The sequence below is a fragment of the Aquarana catesbeiana genome, linkage group LG06 (assembly GCF_042186555.1).
Source record: "Aquarana catesbeiana isolate 2022-GZ linkage group LG06, ASM4218655v1, whole genome shotgun sequence".
In the NCBI taxonomy this organism is placed as follows: Eukaryota; Metazoa; Chordata; class Amphibia; order Anura; family Ranidae; genus Aquarana; species Aquarana catesbeiana.
In genome coordinates this window covers 40733356-40751022 of record NC_133329.1, presented here as the reverse complement: position 1 = coordinate 40751022, position 17667 = coordinate 40733356, and the positions used below count along the sequence as shown (strand labels likewise).

At 45.6% G+C, this 17667-nt stretch overlaps 1 protein-coding gene across 1 annotated transcript in view; it reads right to left on the bottom strand.

Moving 5' to 3' along the window:
• Positions 1-1995: 1995 nt before the first annotated feature.
• LOC141148352 (F-box only protein 6-like) overlaps positions 1996-17667 on the bottom strand; it is a 56369-nt gene continuing 40697 nt past the window's right edge. The window contains exons 5-7 of the mRNA XM_073635743.1: positions 4735-4830; positions 2745-2877; positions 1996-2298 (exon numbers count right to left, since the gene is read on the bottom strand). Of these exons, the coding sequence (XP_073491844.1) occupies positions 2164-2298; positions 2745-2877; positions 4735-4830 (364 nt within the window). The 3' untranslated portion in view covers positions 1996-2163. The remainder of the gene's footprint in view (positions 2299-2744; positions 2878-4734; positions 4831-17667) is intronic.

Sequence of the window (17667 nt, the reverse complement as noted above, 5' to 3'; positions counted from 1 at the left end):
TGTTTCTGGGGAAGGGTTAAGCAACCCTTTTTTTTTCTTTGCACTACATGGACAAAGGAATTGTCTTCATATTAGGAAGTAACAAACCAGGTAAGTAAGTCTTCTTTCCTATTCCAGGGACTTAGGCTCCATTCACACTTGTATGACTCCAAAGTTGCGCCGACTTTGGAGTGCAACTTTGATGCAACTTTGGATGGGTGCAACTTGGATCCGACTTTGGCTTTGACCAGTGATAATGGACAACTTTTGTACAATTATTGCATTGTAAGACATTCAGGTACATCGTTAAGGCAACTTTTGAGGGTTAACTTTGAAGTCTATGGCCCTATAGTTGCATGAAAGTCAGACCAAAGTAGTGCATTTCCTTTATTTGGGGTTAAAAGTGGCAACCAATAAAGTCCATTCAACTTTTTCTTTTGCTCTTTACAAACGTGGTATGTCTCAATTTGTACCACATAAAAAACAATTATTTATGTGCCTATGCGTTGATCTACATTTTGCAAGTACACTTAAGGCTGGGTTCACAGCCTTAACTACTTTGAAGTTGCTGCAACTTTATGTCGCACATACACTATATTGTCAAAAGTATTGGGATGCCTACCTTTACACGCACATGAACTTTATTGGCATCCCAGTCTTAGTCTGTAGGGTTCAATATTGAGTTGGCCGACCTTTTGAAGCTACAACAAGGTCCATAAAGACATGGATGAGCGAGGTTGGGGTGGAGGAACTTGACTGGCCTGCACAGAGTCCCGACCTCGACGCAATAGAACATTTTTGGGATAAATTTGAGCGGAAACTGCAAGCCAGACCTTCCCGTCCAACATCAGTGCCTGACCTCACAAATGTACTTTCTGAAGAATGGTTAAACATTCCCATAGACACACTCCTAAACCTTGTGGACAGCCCTAACTGAAGAGTTAAAGCTGTTATGGGCCAACTCAATATTGAACCCTACGGACTAAGACTGGGATGCCATTAAATTTCATGTGCGTGTAAAGGCAGGCGTCACAATATTTTTGGTAATATAGTGTATAAATGGGCACTAACTCCACCAATTACAGCACTACAGGAAGGCTTTGTCTAAAAGGAACCTTATGCCGCGTACACACACGAGCGGACTTCTCATCGGACTGAACTACGAAGGACTTTTAGACGGAGTTCCGACGAAACGGACTTGCCTACACAAGATCACACCAAAGTCCGATCCTTTCAAATGTGATGACGTACGACCGGACTAGAAAAGGAAGTTCAATAGCCAGTAGCCAATAGCTGCCCTTGCGTTGTTTTCGGTCCGTCGGACTAGCATACAGATGAACTTTTTTTTCGATAGGAATCGAGTCCGTTGGAAAGATTTGAAACATGTTCTATATCTAGGTCCATCGGAATTTTCAACAGAAAAGGTCCGGTGAAGGTCCGATAAAGCCCACACACGATCGGAATGTCTTCCGGAATAGTTCCATCAGACCTTTGTTGCCGGAAAGTCTGCTCGTGTCTACACGGCATAGGACACAATTACATTAATCCCACACAATATTTTGAGTGGCAATGAGTCCTGACCTCAACCCAGCCAGGTCTTCTCATCTAACATCAGTGCCTAACCTCACAAATGCGCTTCTGGAAGAATGGTCAAACATTCCCATAGACACACTCCTAAACCTTGTGGACAGCGTCCCCAGAAGAGTTGAAGCTGTTATAGCTGTAAAGGGTGGGCCAACTCAATATTGAATACTACGGGCTTTGCCATTCATTTGTAGTACTGTGTGTTGCAATTAAAAATGGTTGCCAGTGCATTTTTTGGGTTGTTGTCATGCGTTGGCAATCCTTTTATAATAAATGGATGCATGTTAACATGCTCCTCAACACAGAGTGGCCTTAGTGACTATAGTTACTACAGTTTTCACTGAGAGCTTCACGTCAACTGGTTGTTGCACAAGCCAAATATATTGCCCCTTAGATTTATTTGTAGAAAAAATAAAAGTCTGAGGATGAGAGTCATGCTTTATTGGCACTGGTTCCAGAACAATGACATAGTAATATTTCATATTTCCGTTGCTTTGAATTACAATTTAGAGACAACTGCATACTAAAATTTACAGGTTAGCAGTGCCCTTCGACACTAGAAGAGGAAATGAAAACATGTCCCATTCACGCAGTTGGACCCTAAATGTCTATAGAGATGCTGCTGTTGGTGACTCGCACTCCATACCAGCCGGCCCAGAATTTAGTGTCCTTCCCGCCATGCTGAAAAAAGATATAGCGCACCCCTGGTCCATAGTTACTGAATGTGTGTGTTACCTAAAGGGGAAGAGAAAGTAGAGAAGTCTTAACATAAAATTGAATTAAGGGTTGCTACACATACAATTTATGTAGAACAATTAATAGGAAATTATATAAAGTTGTGAGGACTTTGTGTGTGGAAGATTGCAGCTCATCTAGAACATTCTATGTCAGAGTTGCCAAGTTAAAAATCAGCCCCGTCAGTAAATGTCAGGGGTCAGAAGATAGTACCATGGTACTTGGGGGGGGGGGGACACAGCCATCCAAACCTCCCAAAAGTGTTGACACCAAAGAGACTGAGAGCTGCAATGGAGGAAAGGGTTGCTATGAGTGGTGTCAAAATATCAGAATTTCTGTTCAAACACGAGATTTTACACATATTGATGTGTCAAATGTCATCAGCAACTCTTTACGTAAAGCAACATTATGGAAGGATCTGTGAGGAATTGCAATTGGAACATTACATAATGCCATTGGCCATCACGTTCTGGTAGGATCAAGGGCTGTGGGCGAAATTCCTGTAAGATTTTCTTGTCTTCAGAAATCAGTCGGACCAACAACTCATACTGGCAGCCAGAGTCCTTCCTAGATGCATACCTGAGGGGAAGAAAGTTTCATAGGGCATTACCACAACTTTGAGTTATATAAGGAGACTACAGCTTAGGTACTATTTTTGTTCAAACTTTTAACCCTTTCGCGCCTAAGGGTAAAACAAATCTAAATGCCTAAGCACAATTTTGCAACTTTGATATGTGTTAGTAAAACTGAACATATCATCACAACTACTTTATGCATCCAGGTGGATTATACCGCATTTTATCAGTAAATGATAATGGATAATATCTCTTGATTTTTTTTTTCAAGGGAAAACTGGCCCAAAATAGTAAAAAAAATATATTTTTTGAAAATGTAGCTGTATAATTCTTGCTACTACCAAATAGCAACCTACATTAACCCCTTCCCGCCGAGCGTACGCAGATGTGTGTACTCGGCTTTCCGGGGTTATACTGGGATGATGCCCGCAGCTGCAGGCATCATCCCGGTACCATGTTGTAGAGCGGGCGTTCGGCTATCCGAGTATAACAACTGATGCGGCTAAAAGCCGCTCGGCTGTTATACCAGAGGAGCGGGAGGGGACGTCCCCCCCCCTCCCGCCGCCTCCCGCCGCTCTAACCGGGCCTCCCGGTCCACCGGGAGGCCCGATCGATGATCCGCCGCCTCCAGCGGCTGATGACAGTCTGGAACGAAGCCGTGCATGGCTTCGTTCCAGCCTTCTAATTGTAAACGCGGAAGTGACGTCATGACGTCACTACTCGGCTGCCAATGGCGCCGGTTTTAAAAAAATATACAGTGTTCAGATTCGTCGTTTTTGGCGATCTGAATACTGTGAAGTGCAAAGGAGGGATTGGAGGTCTTTTAGACCCTCGATCTCTTCATAAAGAGTGCCTGTCACCACCTACTACTGTCACAAGGGATGTTTACAGAGCAGAAGTTCAGTGTAAGAAATACACAGGAGAAAATGTATGTTGACAAAGGGAGTGTAGAGGTGGGCGGGGAGTCTACTGACATCACGACTCCACCCACCGAGCTCCAGACAACAGACCCACCCACAGAATCTGCAGTTTTTCGGGTCTCATAACAGACAGAGGGGAGACATTTGACAGGTAAAGATACATGCAGGAGGAATGTATATCCTTATAGATAACCCCTGTGGCAGTAGTTTAGAAAGGATGAGAGTGGGTTTACATGCACTTTAAGAGTTCCCTTCACTGGAACTAAGGGGCCAAGCCCAACCTCTGAAAAACAACCCCACATCATAATCCCCCCTCCACCAAATGATTTGGAAGGGTGGCCCAATACTTTTGGCAATATGGTGTAGATGAGCAAATTTGGGGTGGAGTAACTTCACTGCCCTGCACACAGTCCTGACCTCAACCCAATAGAACACCTTTGAGATGAATTAGAGCAGAGACCACTAGGGAAGGCCAAGCCCAACCCCTGAAAACAACCCCACACCATAATCCCCCCTCCACCAAATGATTTGGACCAGTGCACAGAAGCATTACATTGAGAGTTCGGGGCAATTTGAAAGACATCTGTGTGGGTGCATGCAAAGATGTCTATTGAAATCTCCCCCAAAGTCGCCAAAAGTAGTGCAGGAACTACTTTTGGGAAGCGGTGCAGTGCCGAAAAGTCGGCGTTGCATCGATTCGGACGGTGCCGTTGCCGGCAATAGGCTCCGATGTGAACGAGGGCTTATTATCAAAACTTAATCGAAGAAGCTGAAGTTAGAAGCTGATTGGATACAATGCACAACTGCACCAGATTCTGAACGCTCCATCTCCCCCACAGTATCTATGAAGCAGCTAAGTCACAATTCCCATTTGCTCTGCACAGATACAAGATTCATCCTACAACTCTCCCTCCACCAATCAGCTTATAAATTACACTTACCAGTCTGTGATGATAATGGGCGGTTGAGCTTCATCCATAATCTCAGCACTGAACCCCTCATTCTGTAGGTCAATAATCTGGGACTTCTTGCAGGTTCTGCAAAGATCAAAAGATTTTTTTTTATTCTTTATTTAGGACCTCAAGAAAATCATATACGACATGATCTATATACATTGAAAAACCTTTTTTGTCACCATAGTTTCCCGGTCGGATTCTCGTGGAAAATACTGGTGAGGGGGGCAGCAGACAGGCATGTACTGGCCATCGGGACTACCGGGAGTTTACCAGTGGGCCGATAGCCCGTTTCAGTGACTTTTTTGCCAGTGTCACTGGCCGCCGCAGCTTCTGGCTATAAAAACATGGCCACGAGATCTCCTTCTGGCTAGCAGGTCTCTTTCCCCTGTGTTGAGTGGAGAGGGGAGGGGCCTCCGACCCGGACAGCTAACCGGCATCAGTGTACAAGCGAATTGTCTACTTGTACACTGAAGAAAGATGCCGGTTAGCTGTCTGGGTCGGAGGCCCCTCCCAACTCCACTGAACACAGTCCGGTGATCGGCCGGTGACGGGTTGCCTAATGAATACTGGGAGATTCCGTGGGCACCACAGAGCTGCCATCTGCAGGCACCATCTACCACAGTTGCAGGTGGGTGGCTATGGGGTGATCTGCTGGATGTTCTGAGTATTGGGGGGGGGCAGAGCTGAGTTGAAGGTGCACATCAAGTCCTGTACTAGCGCTGGTGACAAATGACTTGGCAGGTGACAAGCTGCATCTGGTGGCAGGCGACGTGGCAAGTGACAATGTGTATCTGGCGGCAGGCAACGTGGCAATGACAATCCACATCTGGTGGAAGGTGACGTGGCAAGTGACATGCGGCATCTGGTGGAGGTGACGTAGCAATTCACGGTGGCACGACGGTGGCAAATGTAAGGCTCCATCTGGTGGCAGGCGATGGTGGCAAGTGTAAGGCTCCATCTGGTGGCAGGTGACGGTGGCAAGTGTAAGGCTCCATCTGGTGGCAGGCGACGGTAGCAAGTGTAAGGCTCCATCTGGTGGCAGGCGACGGTGGCAAGTGTAAGGCTCCATCTAGTGGCAAGTGACATGCTCAGGGCTCCCACTGATTCTGCATTATGGTGAGTTGAACAATTTCATTTTATATTACAATGTAATATGTGCATTAATGCCGGGTTCTGAAATTCCAGCCAATTAGACTGTAGCAATGTTCATGCATGACATTAGCCCTCCCATTTCACGCAGTGATTTGAGAAGGAGGAGAAAAATACAGAAGAGGATAAGTGAAATAATAAAAGAGGTGAGTGAGGAGTTAGAGCATGTTTTCAGTTAACACATTTTCATACAAAAAGCCATTTATACTTACAGTGGAATATTTACTTATGTTTTGTGCAATTACATATAGTTTATATACTGTTTTTGTGCATGTTTGCAAAATTAAAGTGGGCCGGTTTGGATGAAGTCCAGGGCCAAATTTTTGTCCCAGTCCAGCCCTGGCAGCAGACCACCTATTTAACTACTTGCTGACCAGACTGTTTCTGGCACTATTTCTTTAGAAGTTAAAATCAGTATTTTTTTCGAGAAAATTATTTATAATCCCCAAACATTATAATTTTTTTCTCCAAACATAAAATTGAAACAATCACCATTTTATTCCCTAGGGCAGTGATGGCGAACCTTGGCACTCCAGATGTTTTGGAACTTCAATTCCCATGATACTCATGCACTCTGCCGTGTAGTGGAGCATCATGGGAAATGTAGTTTTAAAACATCTGGGGTGCCAAAGTTCGCCATCACTGCCCTAGGGAATAAAATGGTGATTGTTTCAATTTTATGTCATACAGTATTTGCACAGCGGTTTTGCAAACACACTTTAATGAATTAAAAAAAAAAAACACACAATAGTTACCCCAATTTTTTTGTATAATGTGAAAGATGTTACACTGAGTAAATAGATACCTAACATTTCACGATTTAAAATTGCGCATTTACAGAGGAGGTCTAGTGCTAAAATTTTTGCTCTCGCTCTAATGTTCGCGGTGATACCTCACATGTGTGATTCTCATACCTTTTACATATGCATGTGCAACTTAAGTATGCATTCACTTCTGCGCGCAAGTATGGAGGGATGGGAACGCTTTAAATTTTTTATTTATTTATTTATTTATTTTTATTTTACTTTTTTTTTTTTTTTTTTTACACTGTCCATTTTTATCACTTTTATTCCTATTACAAGGAATTTAAACATCCCTTGTAATAGAATAAGGAGTCAAAAAGACCCCCAAATCTATCCTTTACCTATAAAAGCAAGAGATTAAAAAAAAATTATATATACAGTCAGGTCCATAGATATTGGGATGTCGACACAATTCTAATCTTTTTGGCTCTATACACCACCACAATGGATTTGAAATGAAACGAACAAGATGTGCTTTAACTGGAGACTTTCAGCTTTAATTTGAGGGTATTTACATCCAAATCAGGTGAACGGTGTAGGAATTACAACAGTTTGTATATGTGCCTCCCACTTTTTAAGGGACCAAAACGTAATGGGACAGATTAACAATCATCCATCAAACTTTCACTTTTTAATACTTGGTTGCAAATCCTTTGCAGTCAATTACAGCCTGAAGTATGGGACACATAGACATCACCAGACGCTGGGTTTCATCCCTGGTGATGCTCTGCCAGGCCTCTACTGCAACTGTCTTCAATTCCTGCTTGTTCTTGGGGCATTTTCCCTTCAGTTTTGTCTTCAGCAAGTGAAATGCATGCTCAATCGGATTCAGGTCAGGTGATTGACTTGGCCATTGCATAACATTCCACTTCTTTCCCTTAAAAAACACTTTAGTTGCTTTCGAAGTATGCTTTGGGTCATTGTCCATCTGCACTGTGAAGTGCCGTCCAATGAGTTCTGAAGCATTTTGCTGAATATGAGCTGATAATATTGCCCAAAACACTTCAGAATTCATCCTGCTGCTTTTGTCAGCAGTCACATCATCAATAAATACAAGAGAACCAGTTCCATTGGCAGCCATACATGCCCACGCCATGACACTACCACCACCATGCTTCACTGATGAGGTGGTATGCTTTGGATCATGAGCAGTTCCTTTCGTTCTCCATACTCTTCTCTTCCCATCACTCTGATACAAGTTGATCTTGGTCTCATCTGTCCATAGGATGTTGTTCCAGGACTGTGAAAGCTTTTTTAGATGTTGTTTGGCAAACTCTAATCAGGCCTTCCTGTTTTTGAGGCTCACCAATGGTTTACATCTTGTGGTGAACCCTCTGTATTCACTCTTGTGAAGTCTTCTCTTGATTGTTGACTTTGACACACATACACCTACCTCCTGGAGAGTGTTCTTGATCTGGCCAACTGTTGTGAAGGGTGTTTTCTTCACCAGGGAAAGAATTCTTCGGTCATCCACCACAGTTGTTTTCCATGGTCTTCCGGGTCTTTTGGCGTTGCTGAGCTCACCGGTACGTTCTTTCTTTTTAAGAATGTTCCAAACAGTTGATTTGACCACACCTAATGTTTTTGCTATCTCTCTGATGGGTTTGTTTTGTTTTTTCAGCCTAATGATGGCTTGCTTCACTGATAGTGACTGCTCTTTGGATCTCATAATGAGAGTTGACAGCAACAGATTCCAAATGCAAATAGCACATTTAAAATGAACTCTGGACCTTTTATCTGCTCCTTGTAAATGGGATAATGATGGAATAACACGCACCTGGCCATGGAACAGCTGAGCAGCCAATTGTCCCATTACTTTTGGTCCCTTAAAAAGTGGGAGGCACATATACAAACTGTTGTAATTCCTACACCGTTCACCTGATTTGGATGTAAATACCCTCAAATTAAAGCGGAAAGTCTGCAGTTAAAGCTCATCTTGTTCGTTTCCTTTCAAATCCATTGTGGTGGTGTATAGAGCCAAAAAGATTAGAATTGTGTCGATGTCCCAATATTTATGGACCTGACTGTCGGGTGGGATGGGATCTCTAACCCTGTGTTGAGGTCTTATGGAGAGCCAGCAGGTTGTGAGCCCAGGTGCACACAGCCCATATAACGAGGGGCTGGTGAGAGCAGAGGGTGGAGGAAGGTGAAGTGTGTGCAGCTTGCTGCTGTATCAAGACAGACCTGTGTCAGACTACATCCCTGGTAAGGGGGAACTTTGTTTCTGGAGGACTGGGAAGGTTGGGACGGCTACAAGGGCCTGTGAGACCAGAGAAGGGTCTGGGCGGCTGGGAGAGCCGAGGTGACTAGCAAGTCCAAGGAGGCTGAATGAAGTCCTGAAGTCTGGGGGACAGTAAGCAAACCCAAGGTTCTGGAGAATCCTGTTGAGGCCAGTTCAGCAGGGAACTGCAAGGCAAAGTAAGCCTAGGAGCCAAGAGGCTTGGCATTTTCTGTTATATGAATTTACTGGAGAAGAACCCCTGTGTGGGAAATCCTGTGTATAAACTTTTATTTTGTTCCTGTTAATAAAAATGGGCTGCCATGCCCTCAAACCTGATAACTGACTGCTGTGGACTCGCTATGTGAAGATGCATCTACCACTGAGCTAAACACCCCAATATTACAAATGGTGTTCGAATGCGGGCAAACAGACGGTGAAATCCGGGTCTCTGCGCCAGTAGTGAGTCATTTCAGGAACTGCTGCTATCTGTCTGTGGCAGCCAGGCGAACGGCATTGCACAGAAGTTGAACTTATGGACTGTGTTGCATACAGGCGTTGTACCTGTGGAAAGTGAGCTCAGCGTGGCCTGAGAAGATGTCTCCACCTAGGGGGGCCAGTCCAGAAGGCCTAGTGATGTGCGAGACAGTGAATGAGTAGTTCAAGCGGAATCGCAAAGAGTGGGGTGCAGTGCAAGGGGCTGAGATTGTGGCCTCTGACTATGTGAAACCCATGCTACCTACAGAGGAGGTTGGGGACTTCCTGAAAAAATTTGAAAAAATCGCTGTAAGGAGAAAATGGCCTAGGGACCGGTGGCCAGAATTGCTGCAAACCCTGTTACCGACAGTTCCAATCAATTTACCATTTGATGGATTGGGACCAGGATGACTACCACAAGTTTAAAGAGGAAATCCTTTTTAGGGGAGCTGTTCAGCGTATCATGGTCCACCAGCAATGTTCCAGGATTGGAGAGGTGTCGCCGGTAGGCCAAAGTATCCGGAAGTCTGAGAAATGCAAAGTTGTATTTTGTGGCCACTTAGAGAAAGTGGTCAGCCCAGAAAGGAGGGCGCAAAAGTCTCTATTCTGCGTGGGGTATAGCCAACCAGCTTTGGAGTGCAAGTCTCCGGTTACCCCTAGCAACAAGGGTCTTGTGTTACCTGCAGGGGGCATCAGTGGGTCTAGAAAGGCTGCAGTGTTACTCCGTGACCATATGGGGGAGTCAGCCTGTTGAGACAGCACACTCAAGTGAAAGCTATGACACCAGCTGCAGGAACTGGTAAGACTGTTTCAGTTTATGGTACTGAACCCAGTGAAGTGGGAATATGTCCAGTGGGGAGATCCGCAGTACAAATGGATATAGACTTGCTGCAGTGTGCTATCCAGAGCAGTGGGGAGGCGCAGCGTAAAGCCCAACTAGCCGCAGGGCTTAAGACTGGAAAGGACATGGGGACTCTGCACGTGCCTGCTATAATCCAGTAGATGGCTGGGAAAATTGAGCTAGGGGTGACCAAAACAGTGCTGGTGCCATGTTCCCTAGTTACAGGTGCTGCAGGGTTGCCCAGGGAAACTTCCAAGGAGCTCGCAGTGATGAAGCAGAGAGTTTCCCAGGTCGGCTATGGAGCTGCCCAAATAGGTAAGAGTGCCCCTTTACAGAGAGCGGGCACTGTGAAGAGTCGGTCAGAGGTTATGGTGGCTCATAGACAACCCACAAAAACGGCAGTGTGTCTACATGCAATGAGAATGCTAATGATCGTGCTGACAAAAGTGTTACTGTTGGTAATGTGGGTTGTAATGACATTGAAACATAGTTACATAGTTACATAGTAGGTAAGGTTGAAAAAAGACACAAGTCCATCAAGTCCAACCTATGTGTGTGATTATGTGTCAGTATTACATTACATATCCCTGTATATTGCGGTCATTCAGGTGATTATCTAATAGTTTCTTGCAACTATCAATGCTCCCCGCTGAGACCACCGCCTGTGGAAGGGAATTCCACATCCTTGCCGCTCTTACAGTAAAGAACCCTCTACGTAGTTTAAGGTTAAACCTCTTTTCTTCTAATTGTAATGAGTGGCCACGAGTCTTATTAAACTCTCTTCTGCAAAAAAGTTTTATCCCTATTGTGGGGTCACCAGTACAGTATTTGTAAATTGAAATCATATCCCCTCTCAAGCGTCTCTTCTCCAGAGAGAATAAGTTCAGTGCTCGCAACCTTTCCTCATAACTAAGATCCTCCAGACCCTTTATTAGCTTTGTTGCCCTTCTTTGTACTCGCTCCATTTCCAGTACGTCCCTCCTGAGGACTGGTGCCCAGAACTGGACAGCATACTCCAGGTGCGGGCGGACCAGAGTCTTGTAGAGCGGGAGAATTATCGTTTTATCTCTGCAGTTGATCCCCCTTTTAATGCATGCCAATATTCTGTTTGCTTTATTAGCAGCAGCTTGGCATTGCATGCCATTGCTGAGCCTATCATCCACTAGGACCCCCAGGTCCTTTTCCATCCTAGATTCCCCCAGAGGTTCTCCCCCAGTGTATAGATTGCATTCATATTTTTGCCACCCAAATGCATTATTTTACATTTTTCTACATTGAACCTCATTTGCCATGTAGTCGCCCACCCCATTAATTTGTTCAGGTCTTTTTGCAAGATTTCCACATCCTGCGGAGAAGTTATTGCCCTGCTTAGCTTAGTATCGTCTGCAAATACAGAGATTGAACTGTTTATCCCATCCTCCAGGTCGTTTATGAACAAATTAAATAGGATTGGTCCCAGCACAGAACCCTGGGAAACCCCACTACCCACCCCTGACCATTCTGAGTACTCCCCATTTATCACCACCCTCTGAACACGCCCTTGTAGCCAGTTTTCAATCCATGTACTCACCCTATGGTCCATGCCAACGCACCTTATTTTGTACAGTAAACGTTTATGGGGAACTGTGTCAAATGCTTTTGCAAAATCCAGATACACCATGTCTACGGGCCTTCCTTTATCTAGATGGCAACTCACCTCCTCATAGAAGGTTAATAGATTGGTTTGGCAAGAACGATTCTTCATGAATCCATGCTGATTACTGCTAATGATATCATTCTTATTACTAAAATCTTGTATATAGTCCCTTATCATCCCCTCCAAGAGTTTACATACTATTGATGTTAGGCTAACTGGTCTGTAATTCCCAGGGATGTTTTTTGGGCCCTTTTTAAATATTGGTGCTACATTGGCTTTTCTCCAATCAGCTGGTACCATTCCAGTCAATAGACTGTCTGTAAAAATTAGGAACAACGGTCTGGCAATCACCTGACTGAGTTCCCTAAGTACCCTTGGATGCAAGCCATCTGGTCCCGGTGATTTATTAATGTTAAGTTTCTCAAGTCTAATTTTAATTCCGTCCTCTGTTAACCATGTAGGTGCTTCCTGTGTTGTGTCATGAGGATAAACACTGCAGTTTTGGTTACTGAAGCCCCCCGATTCACTCGTGAAGACTGAGGAGAAGAATAAATTCAATACATGTATTTCTTGTAATGTCATATCTGAGAGTGAGGTTGGTAATGTGCTCACTACCAATGATGGGAGGAGTATATTTCCCATGACAGGCAGAGGCACAGGATTGTCCATGAAAGTCTCATGGGGTCTCCATGTGTTGGAGTCAGAGGCTGTCCAGGATGGCTCTGGTGCTATGCTGGTGGAACAAGGGGGAACTAATTCATACAGTGAGAGTGTGTGGGCACAGCCCCACAACCCCAAGTGTAACCCAGTTGGCAAGGGGTTAATTCAGCCTATAAAAACCTGAGAGTTTAAAGCTAGATGTGTTTGTAGCGCCACCAGAGCAAGGTGGTCAAAATAAGGTATTGCACATTGCCTTGGTTGAGGATGCAATCTCTCAGTATGATATGGGTAAAAAAAATAGTGTCACAATGTGAGGTAGATGGAAGTGACAAGTGTGCTGTTCTGGCTAGTGAATCCCAGGTTCCTGTGGGGCCTTCTAGAGCAGGTGATGCAGTGTTGTGGAGCACCGGTGATAGAACCACAAGGCACTGGGTTGATTAGTGCAAGGAAGCACTTGCGGCACTAGGCCAACTAACAAGGAATTACGAATCAATCATGTCTAACAAAGGTGTGGACAAAACACCTGCTATGCCAAATGGAGGGATCACAGAATGGCCGGTGCTCAAGGGTACACCAGCCCCTGCAAAGGCTAATGACCTCCAGTCTGAAGGAACTGTTCTGGGCACAGGCATGGCAGATGGGTTGTCCACAGCCCAGCAACTAAGTAATAGCCAGTGTCAGGGTGACAATGTGACTATTGTTGACCTGCAGAGGCTCATTGTTGAGTTGGAGGGGAAGAGGAGACATGTGGCTGACAATGCTCCAGGGGAGCAACAGGCAGTGATGGTGGGTACCTCCAAGGAGGTGAAGGTCTCTTCCAAGGTCTCAACTTCTCAGACTACAGTGGATGAGCCCAGGGCCGGGACAAGGGGTGGGCAGGAGGGGAAGCTGCCCTGGGCACTGTGGTATCATATGAGGTAGGGGGGCACCACAAAGGGATTGGGGGGGGAGATTTGTGTTAGGCGGAGGAATTTGGGGGACAGCAGGGGGTAAGAATAGTTCTAGGAGGGGAACTGGAGAGGGATTTGTGCTAGGAGGGGGAATTTTGGAGGTTTTTGCTTGAAAAGGTGATATGGTAAAAGGGAAAAAGATTTTATACTAGGAGGGGACATTTTTTTTTTTTGGGGGGGGGGGTTGTGCTATTAGGGATGATTCAGGGGTATTTGTGGTAAAAGGAAAACTTTGGGAAAGGGATTTGAGTTAGGATGGGGAATTAGGGGAAGGGAATTTCTGCTGGGGGGATTTTGGGTGGGGGAGCAGAGGATTTGTGCTTGCAGAGGATATTTGAGGGTTAGGGGATTTGTGCTAGGAGGAAGAACTTTTTTTGGGGAGAGGGGATTTGTACTGGAGGCATATGGGGAGAGACGATTTTAGCTGGGGGGCATAGGGAGGTAAGATTTTGTGCTGGGAAGGAGAGAAATTCAATAGGGGGGGTTGGATTTGTACTTGGAGGAGGGGGAATATTTGCTTAGGGGGTAAGCATGCAGATTAGTGCTCGATTGTTTGGGGGTGAGGGATTTTTGCTGACACATAATGCCCATACATCTTAGGGGGGCGCAATTTGGTATGTTTGCCCTGGGCTCTAGATGACCTTGTCCCAGCACTGGATGAGCCCCTCCATGTCTTGGAGGAGGGAAGGGTCCCTAAAAAGGTCACAAATTTAGACATGGAATGTATAGAAATACCGGAAACTTTACTTGAAATGCTGGACACTCACTGTACACTTGGGTGTCTCCATCACGGTCGGACCAGGTGGTGCTGCGTAGCACCAAGGGGTGGAGCCAGGTGGTACAGGCGGTAAACCTTGCCCAAGAGTGGAATTGGTGGGGCCAATGTTTATTAACCGTTTGGCACAGGATCTCCCAATTCCTGGTTGGGGTACTTCCAGTACTTCCAGTTGTTGATTGGAAGTCGCTCAGGGGAACTGTTGGAGATATCAGAGGTCTCTCCGCCTGGTGCTGTGATTGAGAACACCTTTGCTGGTGCGGTCCAAGGTGCGACTGAGCAGTGGTCAGTAGAGGGCGCAGATACTGTCTCACCTGCTAGACCTCATGAAAAGGAAGGACCCAGAATGGACGCGGCAGTAGTGGAGATGCTTTCTGTCACTGGCCAAGAGGTACAGGTTAAGGTACCCGGAGACACTGTGGGAGAAAGTGCTGAAGGTATTGGTTGCTGTAACAATGTAATGTGTACACCAGTTGGCATTATCGCAGTAAGGAATGATTTGTGCTTGGGTCAGTGTCATTTGTTAGGACAGCCGCCCATGGATCGTTGGACAGTAGATGAGGTGGAGCTTGGTGATAGTTCCCTGGAGCATAGTCACTCGCCTGTGTGTGGTCCCTCCTCAGGATGGGTCCTAACAAACTCTGAAAAAAGCACTGATGGTATCGGAAGTTGAGATCTCAAAATTGGTGATCTGATAATGATTGGTGCTGTTAATAATGACGTGGTTGCCGTGGACAACCAGAGAAGGGTATTAGGACCTAATAGTGAAGGTTAAAGCTGATGTCAGTGAGTTGAAAGGAAGGACCAGGGAAAGCAGAGTTTCCCCAAGAAAAATGAATAAGCCCAGGGACCCAAAAAGAAGAGGGAGAAGGCTGAGTATAGAGAAATGTAGGACCCTGTTAAGATCCAGGGTGGGACGTACCTGGAAGCGCACCCAAAGAAAAAAGCCTACGTGGCTGACAGCCAGCACAGAGGTGTCCCAACCATGATGGGTGCTGGTGTTCCTCCCTCCAGATTGAAACAAAGGGGTGGATATGTAATAGTGAGAGTCCCTGTCACTGTGAAAAGGGATGGAAAATGGACACAGAGTCTGCATGTCGGCAGACTGCAGTGCTACAGAGCATAGCTTTGAAAGAGAGAAAACTGTTTTGGCAGCTTTCTCCAGGTTTTGCTATGTTCGGATGGGGCTCTGTAGTTTGGAGATCCCGCAGAGATTTGGGTGGGATGGGATCTCTAACCCTGTGTCCAGGTCTTATGGAGAGCCAGCAGGTTGTGAGCCCAGGTGCACACAGCCCATATAACGAGGGGCTGGTGAGAGCAGAGGGTAGAGGAAGGTGAAGTGTGTGCAGCTTGCTGCTGTATCAAGACAGACCTGTGTCTGAAAAGCTGTCTGCCCTGTGTGAGACTACATCCCTGGTAAGGGGGGACTTTGTGTCTGAAGGACTGGGAAGGTTGGGACGGCTACAAGGGCCTGTGAGATCAGAGAGGGGTCTGGGAGGCTGGGAGAGCCAAAGCGACTAGCAAGTCCAAGGGGGCTGAAGGAAGTCCTGAAGTCTGGGGGACAGTAAGCAAACCCAAGGTTCTGGAGAATCCTGTTGAGGCCAGGAGTAGGTCGGTTCAGCAGGGAACTGCAATGCAAAATAAGCCTAGGAGCCAGGAGGCTTGGCATTTTCGGTTGTATGAATTTACTGGAGGAGAAGCCCTGTGTGGCAAATCCTGTATATAAACTTTTATTTTGTTCCTGTCAATAAAAACTGGCTGCCATGCCCTCAAACCTGATAACTGACTGCTGTGGAATCACTATGTGAAGATGCATCTACCACTGAGCTAAATACCCCAATATCACTATATATAATTCTTCCAGCCTGGACTGCAAAATACATCATGGCGTCTCTCTGGTCCTCCAAAGCCATAGAGACGATCAAGGATTGTTAACTCTTTAATCATCTATGGGAGCAGCTGGCTGCACTGCCGGATCATTTCTCAGATGAAGTGGTGGAAGTGGAAAGCCCGAGAAATGCTAGCGAGCTTCAGAAGGGTGGGGGGCGGGGGGTTTGTTGATGTCCCCTTCCGCCGATTCGGAAACCGTTCCAGCGGCTCATGAGCCGCTCAGACAGGTTTCATGCTGGCCTCCTGGAGAAAAAGTACCAGGAGTTATGGCTCAGTCTTAGTTTGTAGGGTTCAAATTGGGTTGGCCCACCCTTTGCAGCTATAACAGCTTCTGGGAAGGCTGTCCACAAGGTTTAGGAGTGTGTCTATGGGAATGTTTGACCATTCTTCCAGAAGAGCATTTGTGAGGTCAGGTTTATTACTAATAATTCATATATAAAAACATCTTGGTAGCAGTGACCATAACAAGATTTAATTTAATGTTGGCTGTAAGCAACAAACACATACGGGAAATATAAAAACGCCTTAACTTTAAGAGCAAAATTTCCAAGGATCAGGGCTGCTCTCCAAAACCTACTGTAGACTGGGAGGGAATATTGGCATCGATGAACAGAAATGGGAAATCTTCAAAAAGACTGTATGGGAACTCACTGCAAAGTACATTCCCACGGGCAATATATTTAAAAAGCTAAAAATAAAACCTATGTGGCTCACGGCCAAAGTTAAAAAAGCTATACATAATAATAAAGAGCTTTTAAAAATTATAAAAATGAAGGAACACTATCATCATTTAAAAGTTACAAAGAATATAACTGGGTACTAACATTTAAAGGTAAAGTTGATCCAGGGAATATCAGATTGCCTCTTGGGGGGGGGATCAGAAAGGAATTTTTTTTTTTCCCCTGCTGTAGCAAGTTGGATCATGCTTTGCTGGGGGAGGGGTTGCCTTCCTCTGGATTTAGGCCCCTTTCACACGGGACGGATCCGTGTTGATCCGCCCCGTGTTTATCCGCTGCTCAGCGGGGATCGCTCCGCTTTCCCCAGCTGAGCAGGCAGATGACAGGGTGGGACCCGCACACTGTGCAGGGACCACCCTGTCAGATCTCCGCTCTCCCCTATGGATTTTCTTCCGTCCGCAGAATCGGACGAGAGCGGAGCCGGACAACATCGGGTGTTAGCGGATGTACATCCGCTGACACCCGCTATCCCATAGGGATGCATGTATGTCCGTATTTCATCCGAAAACGGATGGATGAAATACGGACATACGGTCCGCATGTGTGAAAGGGGCCTAAGTGTGTGTGTGTGTTTGTTTTTGTGTTTTTTTTTTTTTTTTTTTTTTTTTTTTTTTTTTTATTGGTTGAACCAGATGGACTTGTCTCTTTATTCAACCTAACTATATAACTATGTTTTCTATCAGGTTGAGTACAGCACTGTGCAGGCCGGTCAAGTTCCTCCACCCCAAACTCACTCATCTATGTCTTCATGGACCTTGCTTTGTGCACTGGTCCAAATCATT